Source organism: Bactrocera neohumeralis, chromosome 4 (assembly GCF_024586455.1).
Source record: "Bactrocera neohumeralis isolate Rockhampton chromosome 4, APGP_CSIRO_Bneo_wtdbg2-racon-allhic-juicebox.fasta_v2, whole genome shotgun sequence".
Taxonomy (NCBI): domain Eukaryota; kingdom Metazoa; phylum Arthropoda; class Insecta; order Diptera; family Tephritidae; genus Bactrocera; species Bactrocera neohumeralis.
The window spans coordinates 49,482,590-49,495,176 of NC_065921.1; the positions used below are offsets into that span (position 1 = coordinate 49,482,590).

General features: G+C 34.0%; 1 protein-coding gene across 1 annotated transcript in view; it reads left to right on the forward strand.

Annotated features, from left to right (window-relative positions):
- The first annotated feature begins 6,274 nt into the window (after window positions 1-6,274).
- Window positions 6,275-12,587, forward strand: part of LOC126754522 (beta-glucuronidase) — an 86,386-nt gene continuing 80,073 nt past the window's right edge. Inside the window, exon 1 of the mRNA XM_050466577.1 lies at window positions 6,275-6,800. Coding sequence (XP_050322534.1) covers window positions 6,758-6,800 — 43 coding nt within the window. The 5' untranslated portion in view covers window positions 6,275-6,757. The remainder of the gene's footprint in view (window positions 6,801-12,587) is intronic.

The window sequence follows — 12,587 nt, forward strand, 5'->3', positions numbered from 1 at the left end:
TTGGTCGAACGACGTCGTAACGAAAAAAGGTGCGCGAGATCCTTTCTCGTTCCTTTTTGTTCGAATTGGTATGCTGCTTTTAATTTTGTAGCTGAGTCTCTTTTCGTTTTTTATCCAAGCAACGAGACTTGAAGAAACGGCCTTTGGCGAGTTTGATACTTTTTTGAATTTGGTGTATATACTCCGACTCGGTGAAACCTTCAACTTTCACACATTCTACAAAAAAAGTTGAAAGAGTATGTTTATAAATTTGAAGCTATGTCCTTCAATGTTAAAAATACGAAAAACTTACCAAATAGTAACGCATTAAAGTGCGTAAATTCCTTCAAAGATTTTTTACCCTTCACACCAAAGTAATTGTATTCCAGCAACAATTCAACTGCTATAATTTTGTGCAGTGATTTTTCAATTGCATTGTGACCTAGCAGGTCTTGTATTATAGGCATCTGCAATAAAAAAAATGTTGATTTTTGAATTAAAATGTGACACTGAAGTGTAGTATTTTTAAATAAACTCACATATTTTTCCTTGTTACCTTTCAATTCTTTGTCAAGTTCTTTTAATGCTTCATCAGTTTTTAATGGAAATTTATTAGTAGATTTGCGTCTGCAACTCATTGCATTTATGAGGGAATTATTTGCTGACTGCACGGTGGTTAATTCATTTGTGGTGTCAACTTGTTTCGTCAATTTCTCTATATGTTGTTGCATTTCATCAATTTTTTTTTCCAGACTGGCGATTTTGCATGGACAAGAATCTGAAAACATAAATTAAACATATAACGTTGTGAAATATCTACTTTTCGTATTAAAAGAACTTACTTTCGTTTTTGTAATTTTACGCCACCGATTTCACGCTAAAAGACTTCAGCCCGTGGTAACTCATCTTATAGGTCCTTGCTGTGAATAATCGGTAGAAATACAAATTGATTATTGTTAGGCAGACACATTAATTTGTATAAAATAAGTTGGACATCATTGATTTGCTCCGCTTCTTCGGTGTCAATGTCAGCTATGAAAACGCCCAAATCTATCATCGTTTTCAATGGTTCCGTAAATAGATTGCAGCAGTTTTTCAAAACTTTTCCATGCATATAAACATCATCATCTTTCTTTGATAATCTTATAATTTGTATTGCCACTCCCGGTTTAACGTAGCAAAAATTATCCGGTAATTTATCGCTGATATTAAAGTCATTTCCATAAAATCGAATAACCTTCCCACATCTATTGACTTTTGGACCCACATATCTGTCTTTTGTAAACACGTTTTCGTATTGGTATCTGTTATTTATTTGTTGTAATGTTTCTCGGGGTCTTTTAACGAACCGCTTTAGGGTTTGCAAAAAATTTTCGAATGCATATGCTGAGAATGAATTCAGAAAACCGCACGATTTAACGGAATCCACCAAATGCAGCACTGAATGTACATTGTAACTTACTTTTTCTTCTTAAGCATTTGCTTTATTTCTTCTAAATTGTTTTCATAGGTTTTTTGTGACGAAAGCAATGCATATGCACAGTGCAACAAAGAAAAATGATAATAAATACTGTCAGATACAATGTCTTTCAAAGCAACCATTCCCGTGTAAAGTACAAACTGTCGGAACTCTATTGCTTTCCATCTTGCAATTTCATCTAAGCTTCGTGGTTTTCGAGCAAATTCATTGGGTGTGTAAGGTATGTACGAAATCAAAGTTTTCGACAGAATATTTTTCTGTTGCTTTGTCAACTGATATCCTACATTCGGACCATTAATTAGACATTTTGGCACTTTTTTTACAACTCCAAGATCTAAAAGGTGCATTGGTTCAACAGGAAAAGCGGAGACCATTCCCACACCTATTTCTTCGAGACACGATTTTTCCATTTTTTTATGATGGCCCACGCTATTTCATGCAGCAAAGTCATCGTCAGTTCGAAGATTTTCCGTCAATGTACTGTAAGTTATTGAATGGTTTATTTTTTTACCCACTTGTGTGCACTTGCTGCATCCTTGAAAAGAGTTGTGACCTACTGTTTGGCAGATAAATGCTCTTGCTGGGGCATCGCAAATAAAGCATCGCACTTTCACATTGATTCTTCTGCCATTGACTTCCATTCCGTATCGCGTTAAAGTTTTTAGCTCATAAGCAAAATCGTGTAAATAGTTATTCACGTCTGCCGGTTTCTGTTTGCCTTCAAAAACACCAATCAACATCACCTTCGTATTTCTTTTTGGATGCAATTTTGCCAATATAGGCCACAAGCTTACATTTGAGCTTTTGTACAAAGGTAAGCCGTCAATACCGATATCGATTTCAAATTTATCAACGTCACTCAACGTTATCGCGATACTCCTTAGTTGCTTTTCTAGGCCTATGTGCAAATAATTTCCTGGCGCAACAGTTCTCAATCTGCAGGTCGCTTGCCGTAAAATTCCTTTCGAAGATGTTGGTACAGAAATATTCTCCGACTGCAATATTTTTAACAAATCATCGAAGCAGTTCCTTGTGACTTTATGACGCGCAGTCCACATTTTCAATTTTTCAATTAATTTGTCACAGTTCTTTAGAATCATCTTCAGCCATTTCGTAAAATTCACTACAATTCACCGCATCCTCTTCAGAATCATTTTCAGCCATTCCGTAAAATTCACTTTCTTCATTTTTAATAAGTCTTCTCATATGTCTTTTTGAGAACATTCTTTTATTTTTTATTCTAAGTTTAAACACAAAAAAATAAACAAAATTTGTAATTAAAATAGTAGCTCACCTGATCACGACCAACTTTTTGCTTGATGATTTGACGAAATAATGAAAAAAATTACTTATATTTTATTCCATCAATTTGTATTTGTCGTTTTTCATGTACTTACTTGATTTGTAAATAACAGTAGAATTTAGCCGTATAGCTTATTTTATTTACCTGGTATCGAAGAATTACATAGAATTTTCTCGTTTTTCAAGAAAAATGTAAGCGAAGTTCCGCATTGATTTTTATGCATTACCTGGTATGGAAGAATTCTACATAGAATTTTCTTCGGAGTATTATTCAAGAAAAATGTAAGCGAGGTTCCGCATAGCTTACTTTTATGCATTACCAGGTATCGAAGAATTCTACATCGAATTTTCTTCGAAGTATTCTTCAAAGAAAAATGTAAGCGGTGAACCATTATCCCGCTGGGATGTTTCTTACTTCTATTTATACTAACTAGTATGTTTATTTCTTACTAGTTGACAGTTTGTTTAAATACCGATTGTATTATTTATTTAGGTTATACATATATTCTTTGCTTAAAAAAATTTGCTTTGTTTTAAGATAAGGTTGTTGTGGTATTCAAACTCAATGTTATTTTGATACTTGTTTGTTTAGGATTGTTTGTTGTAGTGATAGTGCATTTCAATTGTTCCAACTCAAGGTTGTTTCTGCATTCTGTTTACTGAAACAAAAGGTTGTTTTGATGTTTGTTACTATTATAAGGAATACATTCCTTAACTCGCGCAATGCTTGCCTGCTTAGCAGATTCACCCAAACTCTGCGCAACCAGAGCTCAGTAAATAAGTGTCGCCAAATGTTAGCAGCACTAATTGTGCAAATCTTTGTTTCAAAGAATTATTCATTGTAAAGTAAAATAAGCTAGTGGAATATAAAATTGTGTTTTAACTCAATAATATTGCAACAAGTCAGCTGCTCCTAATTTATCCGTAAAAATGATTGTTTTTTCTATTAGTTTTTACTACTCGTATGCTAGTAAATACTTAATCATTTAATTTTAAAGTAATTAAATAATGCAATATTATGTTTAAATATCATACATTTTGTGATTGTTATTCACGACAGATAATTGCAATTTTATAACAAAATAAATTGCACGTAAAAATTAACAGCTGTTTTGCGACATTGCCATTCTGCGAAGTTTGCAATAAATGAGTAACACTATTATATAATATGTGACATTGGCAAAAATTAATTAGGTATAATAGTGTTAAATAAATCAATAGTTGACATAATAAACATTTTCTCAGTTTTTAATATACAAACTTTCTCCGAAGTCTGTGTTATCGAAAAAGGTGTGTTTCCTGAATTTTGTTATGGAAGGTCGGGGAATTGAACACTCAAATAAATTCATGTTATGTACTTACATGTGTATGAGCGGAAAACATGTACCTTCAGATGTAGTATGCATAAAGCAAGTTCAAGAAGGATCTAAAGTGCGAGGGAAAAGCGAAGTTTCACGTTAAGGAAACTGGCAACTCACACCGACAAATAAAAGTGTAGCGTGCAAACGAGTAGCAAATCACATCGCTGCGTGCTTGGCTAAGCTCTTTGCTAAGCAATTCCGATTCATTCATGTCTTTCTTTAGAGCCCAATTACACGAGGCAACTTTTGTTGCGGCAACTCTTGGTTTATAGGCGAGGGGGCGACGAGGAGAGGGGAATCGCGCCGAGTTTCCAGTGCTCAGCAACTCGCTTTGTGTTCTTATTCGTAACAGGTTGCTGCGACGTTTTTCGGCATTCGTGTTCTTTCTTTCGTAGTACATAGTTGCATTTGCGTATCTTTTTTTGAAATTAATATTTTGAATATATTTAAAAAATTTAATTTCATCTTTTGGTAATTAATTTGCAAATATGTATACAAATATACATAATATAATATAAATATTTTAGAAAATGGAGTATGATGAAAAAATCGAATTAATTAAAGATATTGTGAAATGTATGGAGGAAGCCATACAAATTGATTCAGACGATAGTAAAAAGGGTGATATATCTTTGTTTTAATAAATAAAATGTATTTCTTAATTGACAGAGGTGATTAATATATGTGATAGAGTGGCCCAAATACCTATAAGGAAAAAGAAACGACAATGGGTTAAAGTAAAGTGAAAGAAAATGAGAAAAAAACTCGAGCAGAGTTGCGCAACACAAGTTGCTCGTGTGAAGGTAATGGGCGACAGCAAAAGAGAATCGCCCGAGAATTAGCAACTAAATTTGCCTCATGTAATCGCGAACTTATAAACATAAAAGCCGAAATGTTGTCAAGCCGAGAGAGCATTGAGTAACAATGAAAATACACTGAGTACTACTTCCACAACAACAACAAAAACAAACAAATAAGGAAGATGTACTTTGGGTGTCACCGAACATTTTATACTCAAGCAACTTGCAAGGATCAAAACCGGCGAAATACCTATGCATATGTAGGTGTTAGCAAAAAAAAAAAAAATACCACATTCAACATTTTAAATATTATTAGTTTACACTGAAGATATTGTACTCACCTAGTTTATTATTATTCTATTAATTTTGTTACTTTGCGTATTGACCGATAAATACAATATAAAGCCAACCGGAAGATCGAAAATCTTATTGTAGGAATATGGGAGATAGGGATAGTATTGAACCACTTTTATCTCCTCACATACCATCAACACTATATGCGGAATAATGACAACTGGATGACTTAAAAGCCCAATTCTCTTAATTTTGGGTAAAAGACGCATCGTTATTAGAAAATCATGCTCGATTTCAATAACATAACTCGCATATTGGCCAATATATGCAGTATAAAGTTAGCCGAAAGCTCGCAAATTTTTCTATTGAATATATCGGGAGTAAGGGAATTATTGATACAATTCAACCCATTATTGGAACACGTGCATATTATTATTAGCTAAGTATTATCTTTGAGTAAGTATAACATATATCACAGTTTGATATATATTTTCGATAAAAAAGTTACATATATTTTGTTTCTGACACATTTATTTATTGACTTATTGGTCTTTTAGTAGTTTTTAACAGATCGATTATATAGGAGTGGGCGGAGTTATCATCCAATTACATCCATTACAATGTTAAAAAGAGATTTTCAAGTGATTTATCTTGGGCGAAGTTAATTATTATCGCTTCAATGTTTTTCTTAGTTTAATGACGTTTTGTAAGCATAGCAGTGGTCCGATTACTCCCATCTAGAAACTCATCCTCCACTTTTTGCAACAAAAGTTTCTTTAAGATATCTTTATTTTTACTCAAATAATTATTTGCACTGACAGACGGACGTCTCGTCTTGTCATCCTGATCATTTATACATAAGTATATACTATATGTATGTATATATAACCCTCTATGTAACTCTATTATTATACTCTGTACCAACGTGTTGCAAGAGTGTAAAAATTACATTCGATTTTTTTTTAATAATGAGTCATTCAACCAACCGTGTTTTCAGCGAGGATACGGCAATGGGTGACGCTTTTATTCAGGCGGACAGCGCTCAGTTGTGCCCGAGTTTTGTAAGCGTACATACACGGCACGGAGTAACTCGCTGTATTTGACGAATTCTTATTCGTTCGTCGTTCACTTTGTATTTTTCACAAATACATATTTTATGTGTTTGATTTTTGCTTAAACTGATTTACAACATACTAAAAAACAAATTAGGCAACGAATCCATGCCACTTCTGGGTGAAAGGAAAACAGGACACCCGTAAAAATAAACTAAGTCGCAATATGCAGTTATGGAGTCGACCCTATACTTTCCACGCGAGTTCCTTTTATGTGTGTTAGTGGTGATGGCATTTGCCAAAGGAGTATATAACATGTAATATAATATGTATATGAATATAATGAATTGTGGTTTGTTTTCAACATACTATGTACTTACGAATAAAATACGTCTGTATTCTGCTAGAAATGGAAAGTGTGAGGTTGTGAATATGTCACTTTATTCAAAGGCGCGAATTAAATCATAAATAAGTATATAACCTTCATAAATGTTTTTGAAATACCGATGGAAAGTTGTCCTTTTGTTGTCTGGTAAGTAGTATTGTAATGTATTATAGGCACACTTCCGATTTCTTTGGCGCCGCGATCTGAAGGTACCGCAAACGCTTAGTTTTCGAGATATTCGACTTTAAAGCTCGAAAATTCCCAAAATTCGAACATTTCAAAAAGCTATTTTCACCACGTTTTACACACTACGCACATTTTTCACTTCAAATTAATTAAATTAAACTATAAACATTTAAGTAAATTCATATTTTACACTTTTTGCATGTTTTTTTTACCTAAGAAATCTTTATTTTAAAAATTACATTTTGCACTCGTAATAAACAATATTTATGTGCTAACAATTACGACGAAATGGAGCGCTGCCATAAGATAACAAGGCAATTCGCTGAAATTCCTCTATTGATGCATATGGGTATTATTAGGTTTTTATACTCTCGCAACAATGTTTCTAAGGAGAGTATTATAGTTTTGTTCACATAACGGTTGTTTGTAAGTCCTAAAACTAAAAGTGTCAGATATAGGGTTATATATACCAAAGTCATCAGGGTGACGAGTAGAGTCGAAATCCGGATGTCTGTCTGTCCGTCCGTCCGTCTGTCCGTCCGTCTGTCCGTCCGTCCGTGCAAGCTGTAACTTGAGTAAAAATTCAGATATCATGATGAAACTTGGTACACGTATTCCTTGGCTCCATAAGAAGGTTAAGTTCGAAGATGGGCAAAATCGGCACACTGCCACGCCCACAAAATGGCGGAAACCGAAAACCTATAAAGTGTCATAACTAAGCCATAAATAAAGGTATTAAAGTGAAATTTGGCACAAAGGATCACATTAGAGAGGGGCATATTTGGACGCAGCTTTTTTGGAAAAGTGGGCGTGGCCCCGCCCCCTACTAAGTTTTTTGTACATATCTCAGAAACTACTATAGCTATGTCAACCAAACTCTACAGAGTCGTTTTCTTCAGTCTTTTCTATATACAGTTCAAAAATGGAAGAAATCGGATAATAACCACGCCCACCTCCCATACAAAGGTTATGTTGAAAATCACTAAAAGTGCGTTAACCGACTAACAAAAAACGTCAGAAACACTAAATTTTACAGAAGAAATGGCAGAAGAAAGCTGCACCCAGGCTTTTTTTAAAAATTGAAAATGGGCGTGGCCTCGCCCACTTATGGACCAAAAACCATATCTCAGAAACTACTCAACCGATTTCAATGAAATTCGGTATATAATATTTTCTTAACACCCTGATGACATGTACGAAATATGGGTGAAATCGGTTCACAACCACGCCTTCTTCCAATATAACGCTATTTCGAATTCCATCTGATGCCTTCTCTGTATAATATATGTATACATTAGGAACCAATGATGATAGCGGAATAAAACTTTACAAAAATACGGTATTTGAAAAATATATAAATGACGTATAATGAAATCTCGATTATCACTTTATCATGCGAGAGTATAAAATGTTCGGTGACACCCGAACTTAGCCCTTCCTTACTTGTTTTTTTTTTTAATTTAATAAACAAATAAGTAACATTATATTATAATATTATATGTATAATAATATTATATAATAATATTATATAGCAATATTATATAATAATATTATATATGTATGTATATTGTCACCTAAAACACAAAACAACGTATCATAATAATCATACCAATATTAAACCAATTTTATAACGAAAACTCAAATTTTATTTTAATATGAGTGCATGATAACCCAAATTTAACGCCAACGCAGAAAGGAGTACTACGCGAAAGTACTTCAGTCACCCCGATATGATATAAATTTTACAATATTATCTTCGATTTTTACTTATTTGTGTATATTAAATATAAATCACATATTATACATATACTATACATATATATGTATATGGAAAAAGTGTTCACAACTCAATTATAACTTGAAAAATGTTGGAAAGTATTTTTTATTATAGTTAATATAGAAAAAAGAATCACGCAAAAAAAAAGCAAAGAAAAATCGTTAAAAATTCTACTTAATTGGTGTTTAAGATGTGGCAACGCTCGTTTTCCTCATAATTGTAAATAATCTAACCCTTGCAACGATGAGTGTGCTAAGTGATTTTTAAATTAATAAATTTAGGTAAAATATTACAAAATAAAAGTGAAATGTGAACTTATTTCAATGTTTAGAGTGTATATTTAAACATACAGAGTGAAAAACATGAAAAAATTTAGTGAAACATAGAGGAATACCATGTGTTATTAGTGCAAATTTGTGAAATTTTAATCGGGAATATTTTAAAAAATGTAAGTTATTTTACACTATTTTTGCATATTCCTCCTCTGGAGAAGCTCCCCTATCCGCACATATCCCATTTATACAGAAACTCGTTTTTTTTACCTCCCCGCCAAATTAATCGGAATCGTGCCGTATTATATGTACATTAAGGAATATACTTAGATAAATTTTCATATACCACCTCGGTTAGATGAAGAACGGCGTTATCCACGGAATAACTACATACAAGTTATTTAAATGTATTCTTTTCTACAGTACTCAAATATTTGGCTTATGTAAAAAGTTACCAATTATTTCTTAACTGGTCCCGTTGCAGAACGAATAGGCGAACGAATATAATTATGTGATAAGATTTAACCGGCTATAACTGTCCCTAATTGTTAAACTAATTTTTAATTATGTAATCTAAAAATATATCATGCAGGCTAAAAGTTTTGTGAGAAAGAAACCATTTCAGTTTAATATTTGATAGATAATTAAACAGTTGAACATTTTTAAACCAAAAATTAAAATTATTTAATTCATTTATTGGTTGTAGAAATTCGAAAAATTATTGAAATGGACATTGGTTTTAATTTACTTTAAGCTGATGAAAATGTTGGGGAAAACTGCCCCAAATCGACCAAAGTTTTATTGACAAAGCCATATATAAATAATAATTGGTGCTGATGATTGAAAGTAAAAATGTGAAATGAAATAATACCTTAAAAAGTAAGGAAGGGTTAAGTTCGGGTGCAACCGAACATTTTATACTCTTGCAACTTTCAAGAATCAAAACCAGGGAAATACTTTAAAATTCTCAAATTTAAAACTCAAATTTATATATTTTAGACACAAAGATACACTGTTATAAATAAATCATGCTCTCTTATTTTCATTGGGATAACTCAGATATAGGCTGATATATGCGGTATAAAGTAAACCAGAAGTTCGAGAAATGTTCTCTTAGGTATATGGGGGCTAATGGAAGATTTGGTCCGATTCGACCAATTTTTGACATACAGACATGCTATTATAAGAGAAGGATTATCCCTTAATTTCTGTTACATACATGTATGTTTATCACACATTGACCGACATTTTTGATCAAAAGTCAACTATGGGTACCAGATTCTAAATATTCGGTACCAGGGCTTGAGCGGTTTTTATTATACTTAAACAATTTTTAGCCATAAGGTGGCACATACTAAAGAAATTATTCGTGCAGAGTTTTATCCCGTTATATTAATTGTTTCTTAATTTGTGAAAACTGAGCGAATCAAGTTAAATTTAAAAATGTGCTATATGGAAAGTAGAATAAGAATGTAAGAAGGATGCCACGTACTAAATTTTGTCGAAATAGTTGGTGGCGTCCCAAGATATGGCATTTCACCAAAAAGTGGGCGGTGTCACGCCTATCGCCAAATTTTCACACCGGCTTCGATAGAGCCCTCTCATACCATCGCGGTTGTACAACTTAATGACTCTGTCGTATTTAGTTAATTTGTAAATTATTTGAATCGTTCAATTTCAGTCGTTTGTTTTCTTTATTTCGCCTATTCAAAAGGTAAATTATTGAAACTTATTCTGTAAAAACTTTATGTGTGTTTCATACAAAGTGATCAATTACAGATTGCAATTTGTTACAATGCCACGAAGAGGTCGCCCTAATATCGGTCGGCGTTAACCCTACCATCAACATACATTTGCAGCTCAAAGCACATGCACAAGTACTCGCAGAATGCGATGACATACGTGCGGAATTATGGATCGCGGTTAATTAGCAAGCGATCGTCACGATGTCACAGCACGACTTTTCAAACAACAGCTACGATGTTTGATGGACTTTATCTTGAAGCAACGTATATATGGTGCTGTTAGATGCTGGATGTACTCTGTTGAGTGGCAAAAAAGAGGTTTGCCGCACGCACACATTTTCTTTCGATGGTGGTTACACCTGATCAAATTGATGAAATCATTTCTGCGGAAATTCCTGATCCAGAGATAGATCCAGAGTTTTACGAAGTGTTGAAAACCGATATGGTTCATGGACCTTGCGGACACCACAATCCCACTTCGGTTTGTATGTCTAACAATAAATGCACGAAGCACTATAGGCGTGGTTTTCTTTCGGAAACCTAAACTGGAAATGATGGATATCCACTGTATCGGCGTCGCTCATCAGACGACATTCAGCATTCAATTTAGAATAGTGAATATAGAAGTTGACAACACATGGATCGTACCATATTCGCCATTATTGTCTAATTCACATTCAAAACTCATATCAATGTCGAGTATTACAGTTTGGTGAAATCGATCAATACGTTTGCAAACACTGAAATCAAACGATGGACGATGCGATAGCTACCTCGCATGCCACTGAAGTTCGCGCACTTTTCGCGATGATCTTTTCGACATATCAGCCTAATAATCCGGGTCAATTATAGGATACGAAGAAAAATGACATTGCCGAAAACATTTTACATCGTAATCGCTAAGAGTTGGAAATGGGAAAATTTCGGTTGATACATCCAGTGGTTTGATATCAATTCTACCTGCCTTTTGTCAATTCACTTCAACATTGGCCAACTACGATTACTTGAGTGAATTAATTAAACTGGAAGATTCAAAGTCAAATTCCGGGAGGTTTGCGCTCATACAAATCGATCGATTGCCCATCCAGTGGAATTTCTAAGTTCTTTGAAGAAGCTTGTCGCATCATTTGAGTCTCAAAGTTGGATCTGTCGTTATTATGTTTCGCAATCTTCATGCACCGAAACTGTATAATGGAACCCGACCGATTGTGACGCAGCTATCGAACACAAGGGGGCAGAACGTTTGATTTTACGAATTTCTTTGAGTACCAACGATTTGCCATTTCAGTTCAAACGTATTCAGTTTCTAGGGAAAATTGCATTTGCGATGGCAATCAAAAGGGCACAAGGATAGTCGCTAGAAGAGTGTGGCATAAATCAGGAAATGCTATGTTTTTCACACAGCCAGATATATGTGGCGTGTTAAGAAGTTGGAAAGCCATCTTCTCTGTACATTTACGTACCGGAACAGAAACCAAAAAATGTTGGTTATCAAGCTGCGCTACATTAATAAAAATCTAGAAAAATTGAAAGTAAATGATTTTCAACACAATATAATTTCAACTTTCTTTTCATATTATGTATGTGTTTTGCATAATTTCACGCAGGATAACGCCTGCGGGGTCAGATAGTACAATTATAAATATAAAAGTGTATTTTTATTTGAACAGTCTAAAGATTAATCGGAAATGCTATTTCGAAATTCTCATGTTAGAGATGCAAGGTGCATATTAAAAAGACTGATCGATCGCTTGGAGGATGGGGTCATGTGTAGAAGTTCACGTAAGTGAGGAAAGTTCTCTGATCGCCATTGGCACTTGGGAGTGGCCAGAAACGATTCTGTTACATACGGCTCAAGCAGCTCACGACTTCCGGTCTTTGACCAAGTATCCACTGGGTAGCCTAAGAACATCCGTTTGAAGGCGAGCTAAAGTGAGAAGGCCAAACATCCCCT